The sequence below is a fragment of the Arachis ipaensis genome, chromosome B04 (genome assembly GCF_000816755.2).
Source record: "Arachis ipaensis cultivar K30076 chromosome B04, Araip1.1, whole genome shotgun sequence".
NCBI lineage: Eukaryota > Viridiplantae > Streptophyta > Magnoliopsida > Fabales > Fabaceae > Arachis > Arachis ipaensis.
In genome coordinates this window covers 115,023,627-115,037,833 of record NC_029788.2, presented here as the reverse complement: position 1 = coordinate 115,037,833, position 14,207 = coordinate 115,023,627, and the positions used below count along the sequence as shown (strand labels likewise).

At 33.9% G+C, this 14,207-nt stretch overlaps 1 protein-coding gene across 2 annotated transcripts in view; it reads right to left on the bottom strand.

Moving 5' to 3' along the window:
* Positions 1-14,207, bottom strand: part of LOC107639795 — a 35,161-nt gene extending 20,954 nt beyond the window's left edge. The window contains exons 1-9 of one of the 2 annotated variants that reach the window (XM_021121670.1): positions 13,949-14,207; positions 12,173-12,488; positions 11,586-11,933; positions 7,324-9,955; positions 6,807-7,073; positions 5,961-6,635; positions 4,947-5,768; positions 2,845-3,579; positions 891-1,769 (exon numbers count right to left, since the gene is read on the bottom strand). In XM_021121670.1, coding sequence (XP_020977329.1) covers positions 891-1,769; positions 2,845-3,579; positions 4,947-5,768; positions 5,961-6,635; positions 6,807-7,073; positions 7,324-9,955; positions 11,586-11,902 — 6,327 coding nt within the window. In that variant the 5' untranslated portion in view covers positions 11,903-11,933; positions 12,173-12,488; positions 13,949-14,207. Of the gene's footprint in view, positions 1-890; positions 1,770-2,844; positions 3,580-4,946; positions 5,769-5,960; positions 6,636-6,806; positions 7,074-7,323; positions 10,304-10,542; positions 10,885-11,585; positions 11,934-12,172; positions 12,489-13,948 lie in introns of those variants that run through there. The other variant, XM_016343393.2, reaches the window with a different exon arrangement.

Here is a 14,207-nt window from a genome sequence, read left to right as displayed (position 1 = left end):
TCAGCTAAATATTACTTTTTTAATTTATTACATAATATAATTAATTTGAGTCAAAGAAGAAGCTTTATTGCATATAATTGTCTTAAGCGAAGAACTTTAACAATTAGAGCTGTTTTAAAAATCATCGGGGCAAAGACAAAATATAGCTGAAATATCTTGATATATATTGTTGTTAGATAATGTTCAATAGTTTAAGTGGTGCATTTATGAAGAATAATTGAGAAGGTGCTCTACGTGTATTACTTTCTATATATGTTGGTCTTCTTGTAACAATACACAATTCATACCCAACTATATTATCTTTCTCTCTTCTGTCTAGTTACTTTATTATTTCCATTGAGTAACCATAAAGCTTAACAAGGAGATAAATTGGAAATAGTGAATACTTTAGCCTAACGCATTTTACACTAACATTTTATATCGCCTTTTTTTGAAGGTAATTATTAGGGTGACAGTATGATAAAGTTGTATACCAACTATTATATTAAGTCCACATGCTATAATAAAGTTTTATACACTGCCCCTGGTTTCACTATATCAACACTAACCTAACAGTAGTCACTTTGGCTATCAGTATACACTATACACCTTAATCCAAACTATAGGTAATTAGGTAGGCCTTCCAAGGCGCTGACAACCAAACTTTGATATCATTGTTAAGTACTTAAGGAAAGTAAGAACTACACCTTAAAAGTTAGCTATTAAGGGAAAAGAATTACTCTCCTTAAATACAATGTAATGTTACCTAATGTGCGACTTTAGACACCCCATAATACACAAGTCCTAACAGAATCCTACTTTTCAATCATCCGGAATATAGAATTGTAAGATAAAACATGCTATGGCCACTTCCTTATTCCCAAGGCAACAAAAAATAATAAAATACATACCGTTTCCTTAAATGCCTTTGAAATAATAGTTTTGAGATCAGTTCCCCAGTGGCTATCTGCATGGTCCTCATATTCAACTCCAAACAACTTAAGCTTACTCATATGCCCATGAAATTTGACACCTGACAGGTTTGGTGATACTGCATTACCTTGACAGAAACTTTCCATCATAGGGCATTCAGATACAGACACTTGTTCCAACAATGGGAAGTTCAAAGAGGAAATGCCATCATAGAAACATGCAAGGTTTGTCAATGAGTCAAGGTACAATGCTTTGAGCTTCTTGAAAATTATCTCATGATGCTCATTCTCATCTAATTCATCAATCTCTCTAGCTACAACCACTTTTAGGGACTGACAATGGCTTATAGAAATCTTCTCAAGCATATGCATACTTTTGGCTGTAGAATATGTCAATAAGTAGTCCAGTTCATGACATTGAGAGACACTCAATTCTGCCAGTTTGGAGAAAAAAACAGTGGATGGAGTCAAGTTTACTAAACGAGGACAACCAGATACTTCCAATTTCTCAAGATTTTTGAGAATGGAGTGTGCTGAAGAGTGTTCGAACCCAATGGAATTGAGCTCGGGCATAGTGTTCAGCTTTAACTGCTTCAGCTTTGAGGGGACTCCTCCATAATTCATATCTGGTCTATCCATGGAGAATATCTTCTTGAAGTAACAACAACGCACTTCAACTTCTTCTATGTGGGGAAATTTTTGAAGGAATCCATAAGGAAACATGCTACACCGGCTATGAAAACACTGCAAAATAAGGCATTTCAATTTCTGTAGGAGGTTCACCTCAAGCTGTCGTCCATGGCAGATCATCATGGTTTCCTCTTTATTGAGTGAAAGTCTCTCGAAGTTGGGAAAAACCTAGGAGAGGAAAAAGACATATAAGACAGAAATTGAACACCTGAGCATGATTAAAGAATTCAGATTTTTAGTAAATGAATCATGGTACTTCTTAAAATATATTCTTTCATAAGCACAGTGAGTTAAGATTCATTTTATAAGGAAGATTGTATTCTAGCATCTTACAATGACAAAATAAAACACAACAGCACACCATGACATTTGAACCAAAATTAAAGTAATAATTCCGAGATGAACTTTTGATCCTTCACCAAACCACCATTCAATCATATATCACTGCATATTTAGAAAAGCAATCATATGTCCTCCTAAAATGTCTACCTAATATCTAAATAAAAAAGAACATTAAGTGCATTTTCAATTTTCAAGATAATAAACGCATTTATATATTCCTCTTATTTAGAAATAGAAGAATGTTTATTAAGTCTTACCATAAAACTACTTATCCCAAAAACTTAAGCTATTGGGTAGAGATACATGAATAGTTATATATCTAATGGACTAGTAGAAAAGAGGCAAATTTCTGTGGAGCTGTGCAAGTTACAGCGGTGTAACTTATGCTGAAATTATAATCCAAAAACTTAAGCTAGTAGGTAAAGGTACATGAATAATTTTGGTGTACTTAGGTTGAAATTCTTATCCCAAAAACTTAAGCTAATAGGTAGAGGTACATGAATAATTATATATCTAACAAGTCTTACTATGATAATGGTAATGATATGACAATGACAATCGCAATACATATTTAGATAATAAGACAAACACTTTAACCCACAGTTCACCATACAGTATACTCATTATCTATGCAGGTCAATCAATACCAGGCAATCTGAAAGAGCTACTGCAAAATATAATCAGTACATTTACCATGTCCTATTTGAATAACTAATAAAATTAATGACTTTATCTAAACAAAATACAAAGAATAATTAATTAAAATGAAACTTAGGTATAGTAATCAATGGCACATATACTACAATGAGATGTTAGTCTCTCCTTTTTTTCTTTTTCCATTTTTGCATTTAGGGGGAATAGTTCAGATGCTATTTAAAACAAAGTTGTTAAATGATGGAACCTTTGCAACTGATGTAGAGGCATGATCCTCCAGGCATGCTGTTTGATAGATTTCCAATGCAGATGTCAATAAACAGTGATGAACATCTAAACTTTTCAACTGAGGAAACTTTATCTTAAGCTCCCTAGGAAACCACTTGAGCTTTGGCAATTGCCATAGAATCAATGAGGACAAAGAAGGAAACACAAACTCTTTAGTTGCTTCCGAGGACGATTCACCATCTCTGGCAATCATTTCCGCCATCTCCTCACAGTATCTTACAACAATGTTTTCAAGTTGTGCCAGGTTTTTGGCAACAGATTCTGGAAATATACTTCTAAGACTTTTACATCTTTCCACATGCACATCCTGCAAATTTTTAAGGCAAACAATTCCTTGAGGATCCCTGTTCCACACGTGCTCCAAATTTGGAAGCTCCTTTAGAATTAACTTCTTCAAAGGGAATGGACAGGGCAAGCCTTGTCCCATATTTTTCATGCTTCTTGTTTCTTCAGTTACATCTTTCATGTCATATATTACTTTGACAGAATTACAGTCTTGCACTTCCAACTTCTCCAGTTTACTTAGGAAGGGAAGTAAATTAGAAGGTATTACGATTGACAAAAATTTGCATTTATTGATGACCAAAGACTTCAAATTATTGAACCACTTGTTTGGAACTGTTACTTGACCCTTCCATATCTCTTCCAGCATAGGCTGATCACCGAGTTTCAAATTCTCTACTCCACATGCAAACTGCGTGAAAATACATGCAAAACAATTATTGTATGAAATTAAATGGTATGAATGCTTGCTTGGCAGAAACCAAAGCTATTACTTAATACTACTTGCTTATTTTAAATAATGCATACGTAAAGGTTTTTTATAAGAATGTACATGATTATTTAAAAGCTACAAAATATGGAAGATCAGATAATACTATTCTTATATTAGTTAAGGGAAAATTACATCAACACCTCCGCTAGACTCTCTAGATTTCAAATCAACACTTAACTCCCTTAATTTTTTTTAATTATATTACAATAACCTCCTTGAACATTAAATTTTAAACATCAGAAAAATTAAAAAAATGCATAAAATAAATATTTCGACCTTAACTATTTGTTGCTCGGCTTCCCACATCCAATAAATCTGCCTAAATATCATAAAACTACCATGCATACTCAAACATTGGTGTGGAGCAAACGAGAATATATCAAATGGATTTCTTATTTGCACATAAAAGGGTTTCATGTTAGTGCCACCCTGGAAACACTTGAATAGTTTGATTCATCTCCTACACCATGTTTTATGAAGGCATGTAAATAAAGTTATTCTTCATTGTCAATTGATCCTATATGAAAGACAAAGTCAAAAGGATAATACTTTGGAGACCTAGATAGCTTTCCTATGATCCAATTTGAAAGTTCTCATATGTCATATCCCATACACAATGTTGCATTTGACCTTCCTCTTATTTCTTGGTGGACAAGGTGCATTGTAGATTTTAAATTTCTAATGGCAACATGCCAAGGATGCGTGGTTTGCATTCAGGTTACATTGGTTTGATTTGCTAATTTTCCTGGGTGCTGGGATGTTAGGGTTCTTAAGTGGGTAAAGGACACCATGTCATGCATAAATTTGAAACTTTCAAAAACACATTTAAGAGAAGGGAATTAAGTGATGCTAGGCTGTTAGGGAAATGTGGTGAACCTTTAGGGTGTCATTAAACAATCTCTCCTAAAAGCTTAAATTGTTAGGTAAAGACACATAAATTGTTCTATATCTAACACACCCCTGACACAAGAGGCTTTTTTAGAATGAGATAACAAGGATTGAACTCTCGACCATTTTGGTCATAGAAATTTTGATATCATCGCATGAAATCACCTCTCATAAAAGCTTAAGTTATTAGGTAAAAATACATGAATGCTTATATATGACATAGGGAGTGATTGATGTAATTAACTCTATAACTAAAGAATCATTGCAATTTGATAGAAAATGTATGATAAGCAACCAATGTATGTCATGTTCATCAACAGCATTAAAGCCCTTGTAACATTTCTAAAATTTAGGTATCAAGTCTTAAAATTCAGAATGTGATGAAAAAGATTAATTACCGCCTCTGTAAAAATATTTCCTATGGTTCCATTTAAATCACCAACCCAGCGCCATTTTTCTTTCTCTTCTGCAACCTGTACTTTCAGTAGTTTTGGTGTGCTTGTAGCTCCCGCAGAGAAGACTTTCATTGATGGACACTCTCTTAGTATTAATTTTTCCAGTGACGGAAACTTAAAGGAACAATTTCTAGAGCAGCAAAAACTTTTGAGTTTTTCAAGAGATGCAATTTCCAGAGTCATCAATTTGCTGAACACAACATCTTCTGTTTCTTCTTCAGTTCCGTCTTTTCTTACAATTTCCTCCATCTTGTTGCATTTAATAATCTTCATTGTTGTGAGTTGAAACAAGCTTTTTGCTGTAGAGAATGCCATTAAGTTTATTAAGCTGTTACACTCACTCACTTCCAGAAGTGTTAAGTATGTGAAAGATACTGATGCAGGCACTATATCAATCAAACGGGGACAGCGATGTACCCTTAATCGCTCTATCATCTGAAAAACTGGATCTCTTTCAAAGCCAATATTCTGAAGATCAGGCAAATCCCATAATACCAAACCCTTAACCTGTACTACAGTCCCTATTTTTTTAGGTGCTGCAAGGCTTCCATGAGGCAACACTTCCTTGAACTGACAACTGTACAATGTCAAGTCTTCAAGGTTAGGAATTTTGTGGAGAAATTCGTACAGAATCTTAATATTCTGCAATAGTGCCAAGCGAAGATCCTTTAAACTGTTCATTCGACATTTGCTTATCCACTGGTTTAGCCACTCTGATCCCTTCTGGGTCATTGTCATTGTTAACATCTCTAGCTTGGAGATTACCTGAAAAAGAAAAAAAGAAAATGGATTGAACAATAAGTCACATTTTTCACTGTATTAATTTTTGTGAAGTTAATCAAACAATTGCCATGGATATAAGAAGAATATAACATACATTCCAATTTACCTGAACAGTAACTTTCTTTTAAAACGAAATTTAAATATAACTCAATAGTGGGTGTGCTTCTAGATTACCTTTTCATCTCCAAATATTGGTTGTGCTTCTAGATTTTCACAATAGCACACTGCAAGCTGTTTCAATTCTGGTAACCCAATAGCTCCGCCCCCAAAGAAATTCTTTAGTTTTGGTAGTTGTTGCAATTGCAAAAAGGATAATTGAGGAAGCTTAAGGGTACTACTTGCAATAGATTTTTTTTCCATGGGAATAATTTCTTCCATTTCATTGCAATTTAATACAGTGAGGCATTGAAGTTTATCAAGATCTTTGGCCACAGAAAATGGAAAGAGATATTTTAAGTTGCGGCATCCATACACCTCCAGTATTTGTAGATTTTTAATGGAAAGAATTCCTTCAGGATCTTTGTTCCATAAAATCTTCAGACTGGGAAGCTCTTTGATATAAAAGAACTGGAGATAAGTTTCATACCCAGAAAGTCCTTGTGGAGTGCTATTTTTAATGTCAAATATCTCTTTCACAGACTCGCAATCAAAAACCTTCAAGCTGATTAGCTTCTGAAATCTTCCCACAGTGTGACCAGGAAAAACTGTGACAAGATTTTTACACTTTTCAATAACCACAGTAGTTAGACTACCGAAGGATTTTGAAGTGACTCTGGAGGGCCATATCTTTGTCAATCTCTCCATGCCGCTAAATTGGATTTCCTCCAATTTAGGAAAGATGCTAATCTGCTGTGGTCAAACAATAACAATCAGGTACTAAAATTGAAACCCCCAGAAGGGGAAGGTATTTAGTTATAGAAGCAAAAGTGCACAGAAAACAGAGAGTTAGTAACTAAACATCACTATCTTCTGTTTCATAGATCAAGGATAAATTTCAGCCATAAAGCATTAGGTTCACACCTTTGTTTCATCCTTGTTAGAATTGTCATAGATAAATATTTCCTGCATCCTCTTGCATCCACTTGCAGAAAGGGCTTTGAGGTTTGGCAGGCTTGTAGCCATGGAGTATGTAAATAAATATGCCATTCTATTACAATCTTTCACATTCAGTTTTATCAATTTCTGAAAGCAGAAATGAGTCAAAGGCAGGGACGGAGACTGCTCACTCCATATCTTGTGGATGTTGATTGACAATAATTCCAAACTTTCTAAGTTGGGAATTGCCACCTGTATACAGTTACAAATAATCAATTTCTCTCTCAACCATATGATATTATTTTTAGGAATCATTAAGTTAACTACAGTCTAAAAAGCAATACATGAAACAGGATCTTGGGACAAACTTTTCAAAACCTAAATCCTTAAGTCAAATAACTTGTGATAAGCATATTATTTTCCCCTACATAGACACGATCAAGATTATGTCAAAGGCAAAAGAAATTGAAATGAAAAGTATAACCAAAAGATGTGAGCATACCTGATCATTTAAGAGATAATGGGAAGCCGATTCCTCTACCACAGTAATTTCATTGAGACCACCATCTGACACTTGCTCCTCTACCAACTGTGGTTCAGAATAGATGTTATCATTGGTCAAGAAACCAGTAAACCTTGGCAATGAGCGTAGTGTCAAAGAGCGCAGCGCAGGTAACTTCAGCCTATTAACTTTCGCAGAGTTGTCATTATTTTCATCTCTTCCCCCACCAACTATCTCCTCCAAAGAACAGCATTCAGCAACGTCAATTGCTTCAAGTTTAGTAAGAGACTGAACCATACAGAAGGCAAAGAGACTTTTCAGTTGTCCACAACAACTAATTTTGATGGATTTCAAATTGCTAAAGCAGTTAGTTGTAAGCTTAGCAGAGCATAATTTCTCCATCTTGTTCAATTCGTAGAGACACAAAGACTCCAACTTGGGAAATGCATTATGTGGATGTGAGAAGTCTATTGACTCGATGATGATGTGCTCAATCTCAGAGTTTCTTACAATGGACAAATGTTTCAACTCTGGAAATCCATCCAAATTCAACTCATCAAAAATATTCTGAACACCATAAATATCTGACAACAGCAGATTTTCAACTCTTTTGAACAACATTTTAATCCCTTTTTGAGAGTGAATATCAGTAGGTTCTTTCAACTGTAATGCCAAAGTTCTTGACACTTCATACTTATGGGGCATCTTGAAATCTCCAAGAGAAAGCATATTGGAGTCTCCAATCACAATCTTGTAATTTATCAACTTGTCAAAAAATAGATTCGTTGGCAAAAGTTCAGCATTAGAGATGCATATGTCAAGAGTTGTTAATTGATGCATATGCCTTAATTCACCAAGGATAGCACTTTGAGTTTGGCTTGTTTGTCCTTCAGTTTCCCACTGAGACAAGCTATTTCTCATATATAACTCTTCCAAATTACTCTGCCTTGATATGATATTAGGAGGAATGCCCTTGAGTTTGGTGCAATTACTGATGTCAAAGAATTGTAACTTACCCAAATTGCCCAACTCATTTGGTAAGTTCTGAATTTCTGACCCCGAAAAGCTTAGAATTCGTAGTTTCTTCAACTCTCCAATGATGGATAAGTTCTCACCTAGTTGGCACCTCTCCAAACAAAGCATTTTAAGATTCTTCAGGCATTTAATTGAATTTGGTAAGTGTGGTAGATGAACGCCAGTCAAAATCAATATTCTGAGATTTTTCATTCCCTCAAAAATCTTGTCCGGTATTCTCAATGACGGATCATCACTATCAATATGAAAGACTTTAAGCAGAGGACAATTTATATCTTCTGGAAGCTCATCAATGATTTCACTATTGTGTATGGAAATAGCCGTATACCTTTGAAGTTCATCCATGTCAGGCCATTCATCTATTTTTCCATTTCTCAGAAAAAATACATTTTGCTCCTTGGATGCTATTGACAGGGCAACATCGCGGATCATATCATGCATATTGAAATGATCATTGGAATCAGTATCCAACAACAAACTTGAGTCTTTTAGCTTCTGGAGTAATGTATCTGTTCTATTTCGAGCTTCTCTAATTGTATGGACCCCCTGAAATATACCCAAGCTAATGCAGTACTTCATCAAGTCCATAATTAATGCACGATCACCCATTTGAGCACAAAGCAAGAAAACAGACTTAAGGTTCTCACTTCCCAAATGATCATAACTTAACTTCACGGAAAATTCCATAGGATTCTGCAGTCTCATAAATTCTTGCCTTTTCAGTTGGTCCATTTTATTGTTCCAGTCCAAGTAGCCCATGCTTGTCAGCGCTCTTGCAACAGCAACAATTGCCATGGGTAACCCTCCGCACTTCCTTACAATTTCAGTAGTTAAACGTTCAGACTTGGGATTTTTTCCTTGTACTCCAGCTACCTTCTTAAACAACTTCTCGGCTTCCATTTTGTCCAAAATACCCACAGAGAAAATTGTAGTTTTCTTCACATGCATTTGAGTAGACAATACTTCTTTGCTTCTGGAAGTTAGCAAAATTTTGCACCCTTTGTATTCACCAGTAGCCTTTTCGTTCTTCATCATGCTATTGTCAAAGTCTGGTATGTCTTTGATAGTCATCTGGCTGAAACCATCATCATCAAATGGAATTCCTAACTTATTCAAGTCGACTCCTTCCCAAAGATCATCTAGTATTACAAGGGTGTTCTTCTTCTCTCTCTTCAACCTCTGCCGTATACGGTCTGCTCTCCCAATCTCGCTCTCTTCTTCCAGTCTCAACCCCAACATATCAGCAATTTCTCCCTGAATTTTCTTGGGGTCTGGATTCCTTGTTACACTTGTGAGAATCACCGGATAGAACAAATTTTCATCCATAGCCTGCTTAGCAACTTCTTTGACTAAAGTAGTCTTACCAACACCTCCCGGTCCATAGATTCCAATCATTCTGACAGTTGGATCTTCAAGTGCTGCCTTTACACTTTTCATGGTTTCATCCCTTGATTTGAAACTTTCATAACCAATATTGGATAAAGCAGCATCCATGGACCTTGGTCCCAGCCTATAAGAAGCTCCATTGAAATCAGCTTTTGGTAGTAGTCCATCAACATCGATTTTCATCTTCTTTGCCTGTTTGCCCAGTCGATACCTTAACCGCATGCTATTTGGAAACAACCAAGAGCGCGTCCCTTTATGTCCTCCATCTTGTTGAAACTCCTCTGTTTTAGAGATGATATCACTTGCTTGTTTTAACCAATTTTCAACTCTCTGTTCAATTTCATCCCCCTTCCTTAAAGCTTCATCAACTTGATGTTGCACTGCTATCCTTTCAGCTTCAAGTTCCTCAACTCCTTGAACTAGATTCTTGACATTAGAGTTGTAAAAGAAAATGTAACCCAGCTGCCGAAAAACTGGTTGGGCCACAAAACCCAAAGTTTTATCAACAGCAAGAGCTACAAACTCCATACTTCCTCTTAATTTTGATTATAACCTTTCCCTAAGTTTGAAGGGGCAAAAACAAAGAAAATTAAGTAGAATATAAGCATGAACAGAATAACTTGACAAGGAATAGAAAAATAATAAGCACCAAACCAACAGAAATGTTCAAAAGGTAGTTAAAAAGAACATACTAAAGTTAGTTGATCACACAATTTATTAATTATGCAATGCCAATAAAGCAACTTATCCTTTTGGAGCTGACATAACAAACCACGCAGGCACAACTACTAAAAGTACCTGCAATCATTGTTAAGCCTTTCTATGAAGATATCATGGTGCCCGGTAGAAATGCAGTGCCTTGAGAATTGTAATACTAGAACACTGAGATATTTTAATTGACTGAGCAGACTCCAAAAACCACAGAAGTTGTAGTATCATGATATTCAACCTCGACCGTCGGTGCAAAGGCAATCCTGTGTTTCCTCACTTCCTTTTCATCCCATGATATGATATTCAGATCTCAGAAAAACAGTAACCTTACTTGACTTTGAAGCATATAAGCATATATATTGTCTGTTAGGAGTCTCCCATAGTGCTTCAGGCTGATTAAGTACTGAATCATACATTATTTTTAACCCAATCAAAAAGCAAATAAACATTTCACAATATATTCTTGAGTTAGGATCAAATAACACCACACATATATCATCTTCGGCAAAGTTAAGCCGTCTAAAAGTTAATTTTATCAATCCAACTATTGAATTAGAATCACCTATTGTGAAGATAATTTGTATCAAATTTTGTAAACATAACAAATATTTTGTTCTTTAAAATTTGTGTGTTTTTTTATAATTTTTATTTATTTCAAAATCTTTATTGTATATTTTGGTACATATAAAAATTGGAAAAAAATAAATATGAATAAAACTATAATGTAATAACTAATATTTATGTAAGTTTTAAACTTTTATATTTCCATCACTTTTAATATGTAAACAAGTACAACAAATGGTTTTGTTTTCACTTGATAATCAACTGGTCCCTAAGTTTTAAAACTAATCAAGTTGGTATTTAAAGTTGTACTGTAAATCTATTAATCTAGTTAGTCCGTCTGATAAAACATTTACTTAGAATTTGTGTGGATGCAATTATTTTGTTAAAAATATCTCTTTAGATTTTCTGATATATATATATATATATCAAAAATATTATTTGTACACTAAAATCAGCCACTAATGTATTTGTGTATAAATACATGTGTGGTTTAATTTATTTTCACTTTTGGTAGTAGTCCATCAACATCGATTTTCATCTTCTTTGCCTGTTTGCCCAGTCGATACCTTAACCGCATGCTATTTGGAAACAACCAAGAGCGCGTCCCTTTATGTCCTCCATCTTGTTGAAACTCCTCTGTTTTAGAGATGATATCACTTGCTTGTTTTAACCAATTTTCAACTCTCTGTTCAATTTCATCCCCCTTCCTTAAAGCTTCATCAACTTGATGTTGCACTGCTATCCTTTCAGCTTCAAGTTCCTCAACTCCTTGAACTAGATTCTTGACATTAGAGTTGTAAAAGAAAATGTAACCCAGCTGCCGAAAAACTGGTTGGGCCACAAAACCCAAAGTTTTATCAACAGCAAGAGCTACAAACTCCATACTTCCTCTTAATTTTGATTATAACCTTTCCCTAAGTTTGAAGGGGCAAAAACAAAGAAAATTAAGTAGAATATAAGCATGAACAGAATAACTTGACAAGGAATAGAAAAATAATAAGCACCAAACCAACAGAAATGTTCAAAAGGTAGTTAAAAAGAACATACTAAAGTTAGTTGATCACACAATTTATTAATTATGCAATGCCAATAAAGCAACTTATCCTTTTGGAGCTGACATAACAAACCACGCAGGCACAACTACTAAAAGTACCTGCAATCATTGTTAAGCCTTTCTATGAAGATATCATGGTGCCCGGTAGAAATGCAGTGCCTTGAGAATTGTAATACTAGAACACTGAGATATTTTAATTGACTGAGCAGACTCCAAAAACCACAGAAGTTGTAGTATCATGATATTCAACCTCGACCGTCGGTGCAAAGGCAATCCTGTGTTTCCTCACTTCCTTTTCATCCCATGATATGATATTCAGATCTCAGAAAAACAGTAACCTTACTTGACTTTGAAGCATATAAGCATATATATTGTCTGTTAGGAGTCTCCCATAGTGCTTCAGGCTGATTAAGTACTGAATCATACATTATTTTTAACCCAATCAAAAAGCAAATAAACATTTCACAATATATTCTTGAGTTAGGATCAAATAACACCACACATATATCATCTTCGGCAAAGTTAAGCCGTCTAAAAGTTAATTTTATCAATCCAACTATTGAATTAGAATCACCTATTGTGAAGATAATTTGTATCAAATTTTGTAAACATAACAAATATTTTGTTCTTTAAAATTTGTGTGTTTTTTTATAATTTTTATTTATTTCAAAATCTTTATTGTATATTTTGGTACATATAAAAATTGGAAAAAAATAAATATGAATAAAACTATAATGTAATAACTAATATTTATGTAAGTTTTAAACTTTTATATTTCCATCACTTTTAATATGTAAACAAGTACAACAAATGGTTTTGTTTTCACTTGATAATCAACTGGTCCCTAAGTTTTAAAACTAATCAAGTTGGTATTTAAAGTTGTACTGTAAATCTATTAATCTAGTTAGTCCGTCTGATAAAACATTTACTTAGAATTTGTGTGGATGCAATTATTTTGTTAAAAATATCTCTTTAGATTTTCTGATATATATATATATATATCAAAAATATTATTTGTACACTAAAATCAGCCACTAATGTATTTGTGTATAAATACATGTGTGGTTTAATTTATTTTCATTTGTATTTTGTATTCTAGCATGTATTTTATACTGGTGGTTGACTTTGGTAGCTAATTTTGGTGTACACGTAGCATAACTCTATATAATGGAAAATAAGGAAAACAACGAAAACAACTTTTACATTTTTTAAATAAGTTAATCCAAACAAACATTAAACTTAAATTTTCTTGGTAACTCAACATATACTATGAACATTAACTTTATAAAATAGAAAAGATATTCAAAAGTAAAATAAAATCTTTTAATTCATTCAAATTTAAATTAAAAAAAATTACATTCAAATGGAAAACAACTTTTACATTTTTTAAATAAGTTAATCCAAACAAACATTAAACTTAAATTTTCTTGGTAACTCAACATATACCATAAACATTATGAACATTAACCAATTTTTTTATTCTAAATTCTAAATCCTAAATTTTGAACTCTAAACCCCAAATCTTAAATTCTATATCTTAAATTCTCCAAAAATAAAAGTTAATAAAAATAACTTTACAATAAAGAAAACAAAATTGACCAATGTTCACTGCTTTTTAGTTACTATACTTTTTCAAACACTACATAGTATACCCTAGGTACTCTTTTTTTCCTTTGAAATCCTTTCTTTGTTTCTTTGCAGGACAAACAGAACGTCACATTTTGAAATTCAAAACGAAAGGACAGAATCAGTAAAAGAGTAAAACCTCTTGCAAGTTGCAACCACATATAGAAATCATTAAGAATAAAGTAAAAATAAGACGAAAGAAGAAAAAAGAACTTTCTTCTGAGCTGAAAAAACAGAGAGAAATCTTACTCAGATTAGAGATCAAGCAAGACACCGGAAGCAGAAGCGGCGGCGTCAGGACTCAACAGCGAAGTGCGGTGACTGTGACGATAATGAGAAATCACTTCAGTGTTCAGAGACTTGAGATGAATTGCTGTGCATAGTGTTCCAAACTTCCAATTATTATTGACTATTGATATGAAAAGGGAGTTTCATTATTGCAAATTGCAATTAATAAGTGTTGACTATTGACCATTGAGCAGTGTCTTGGCTTTATATGAAAAGGAGC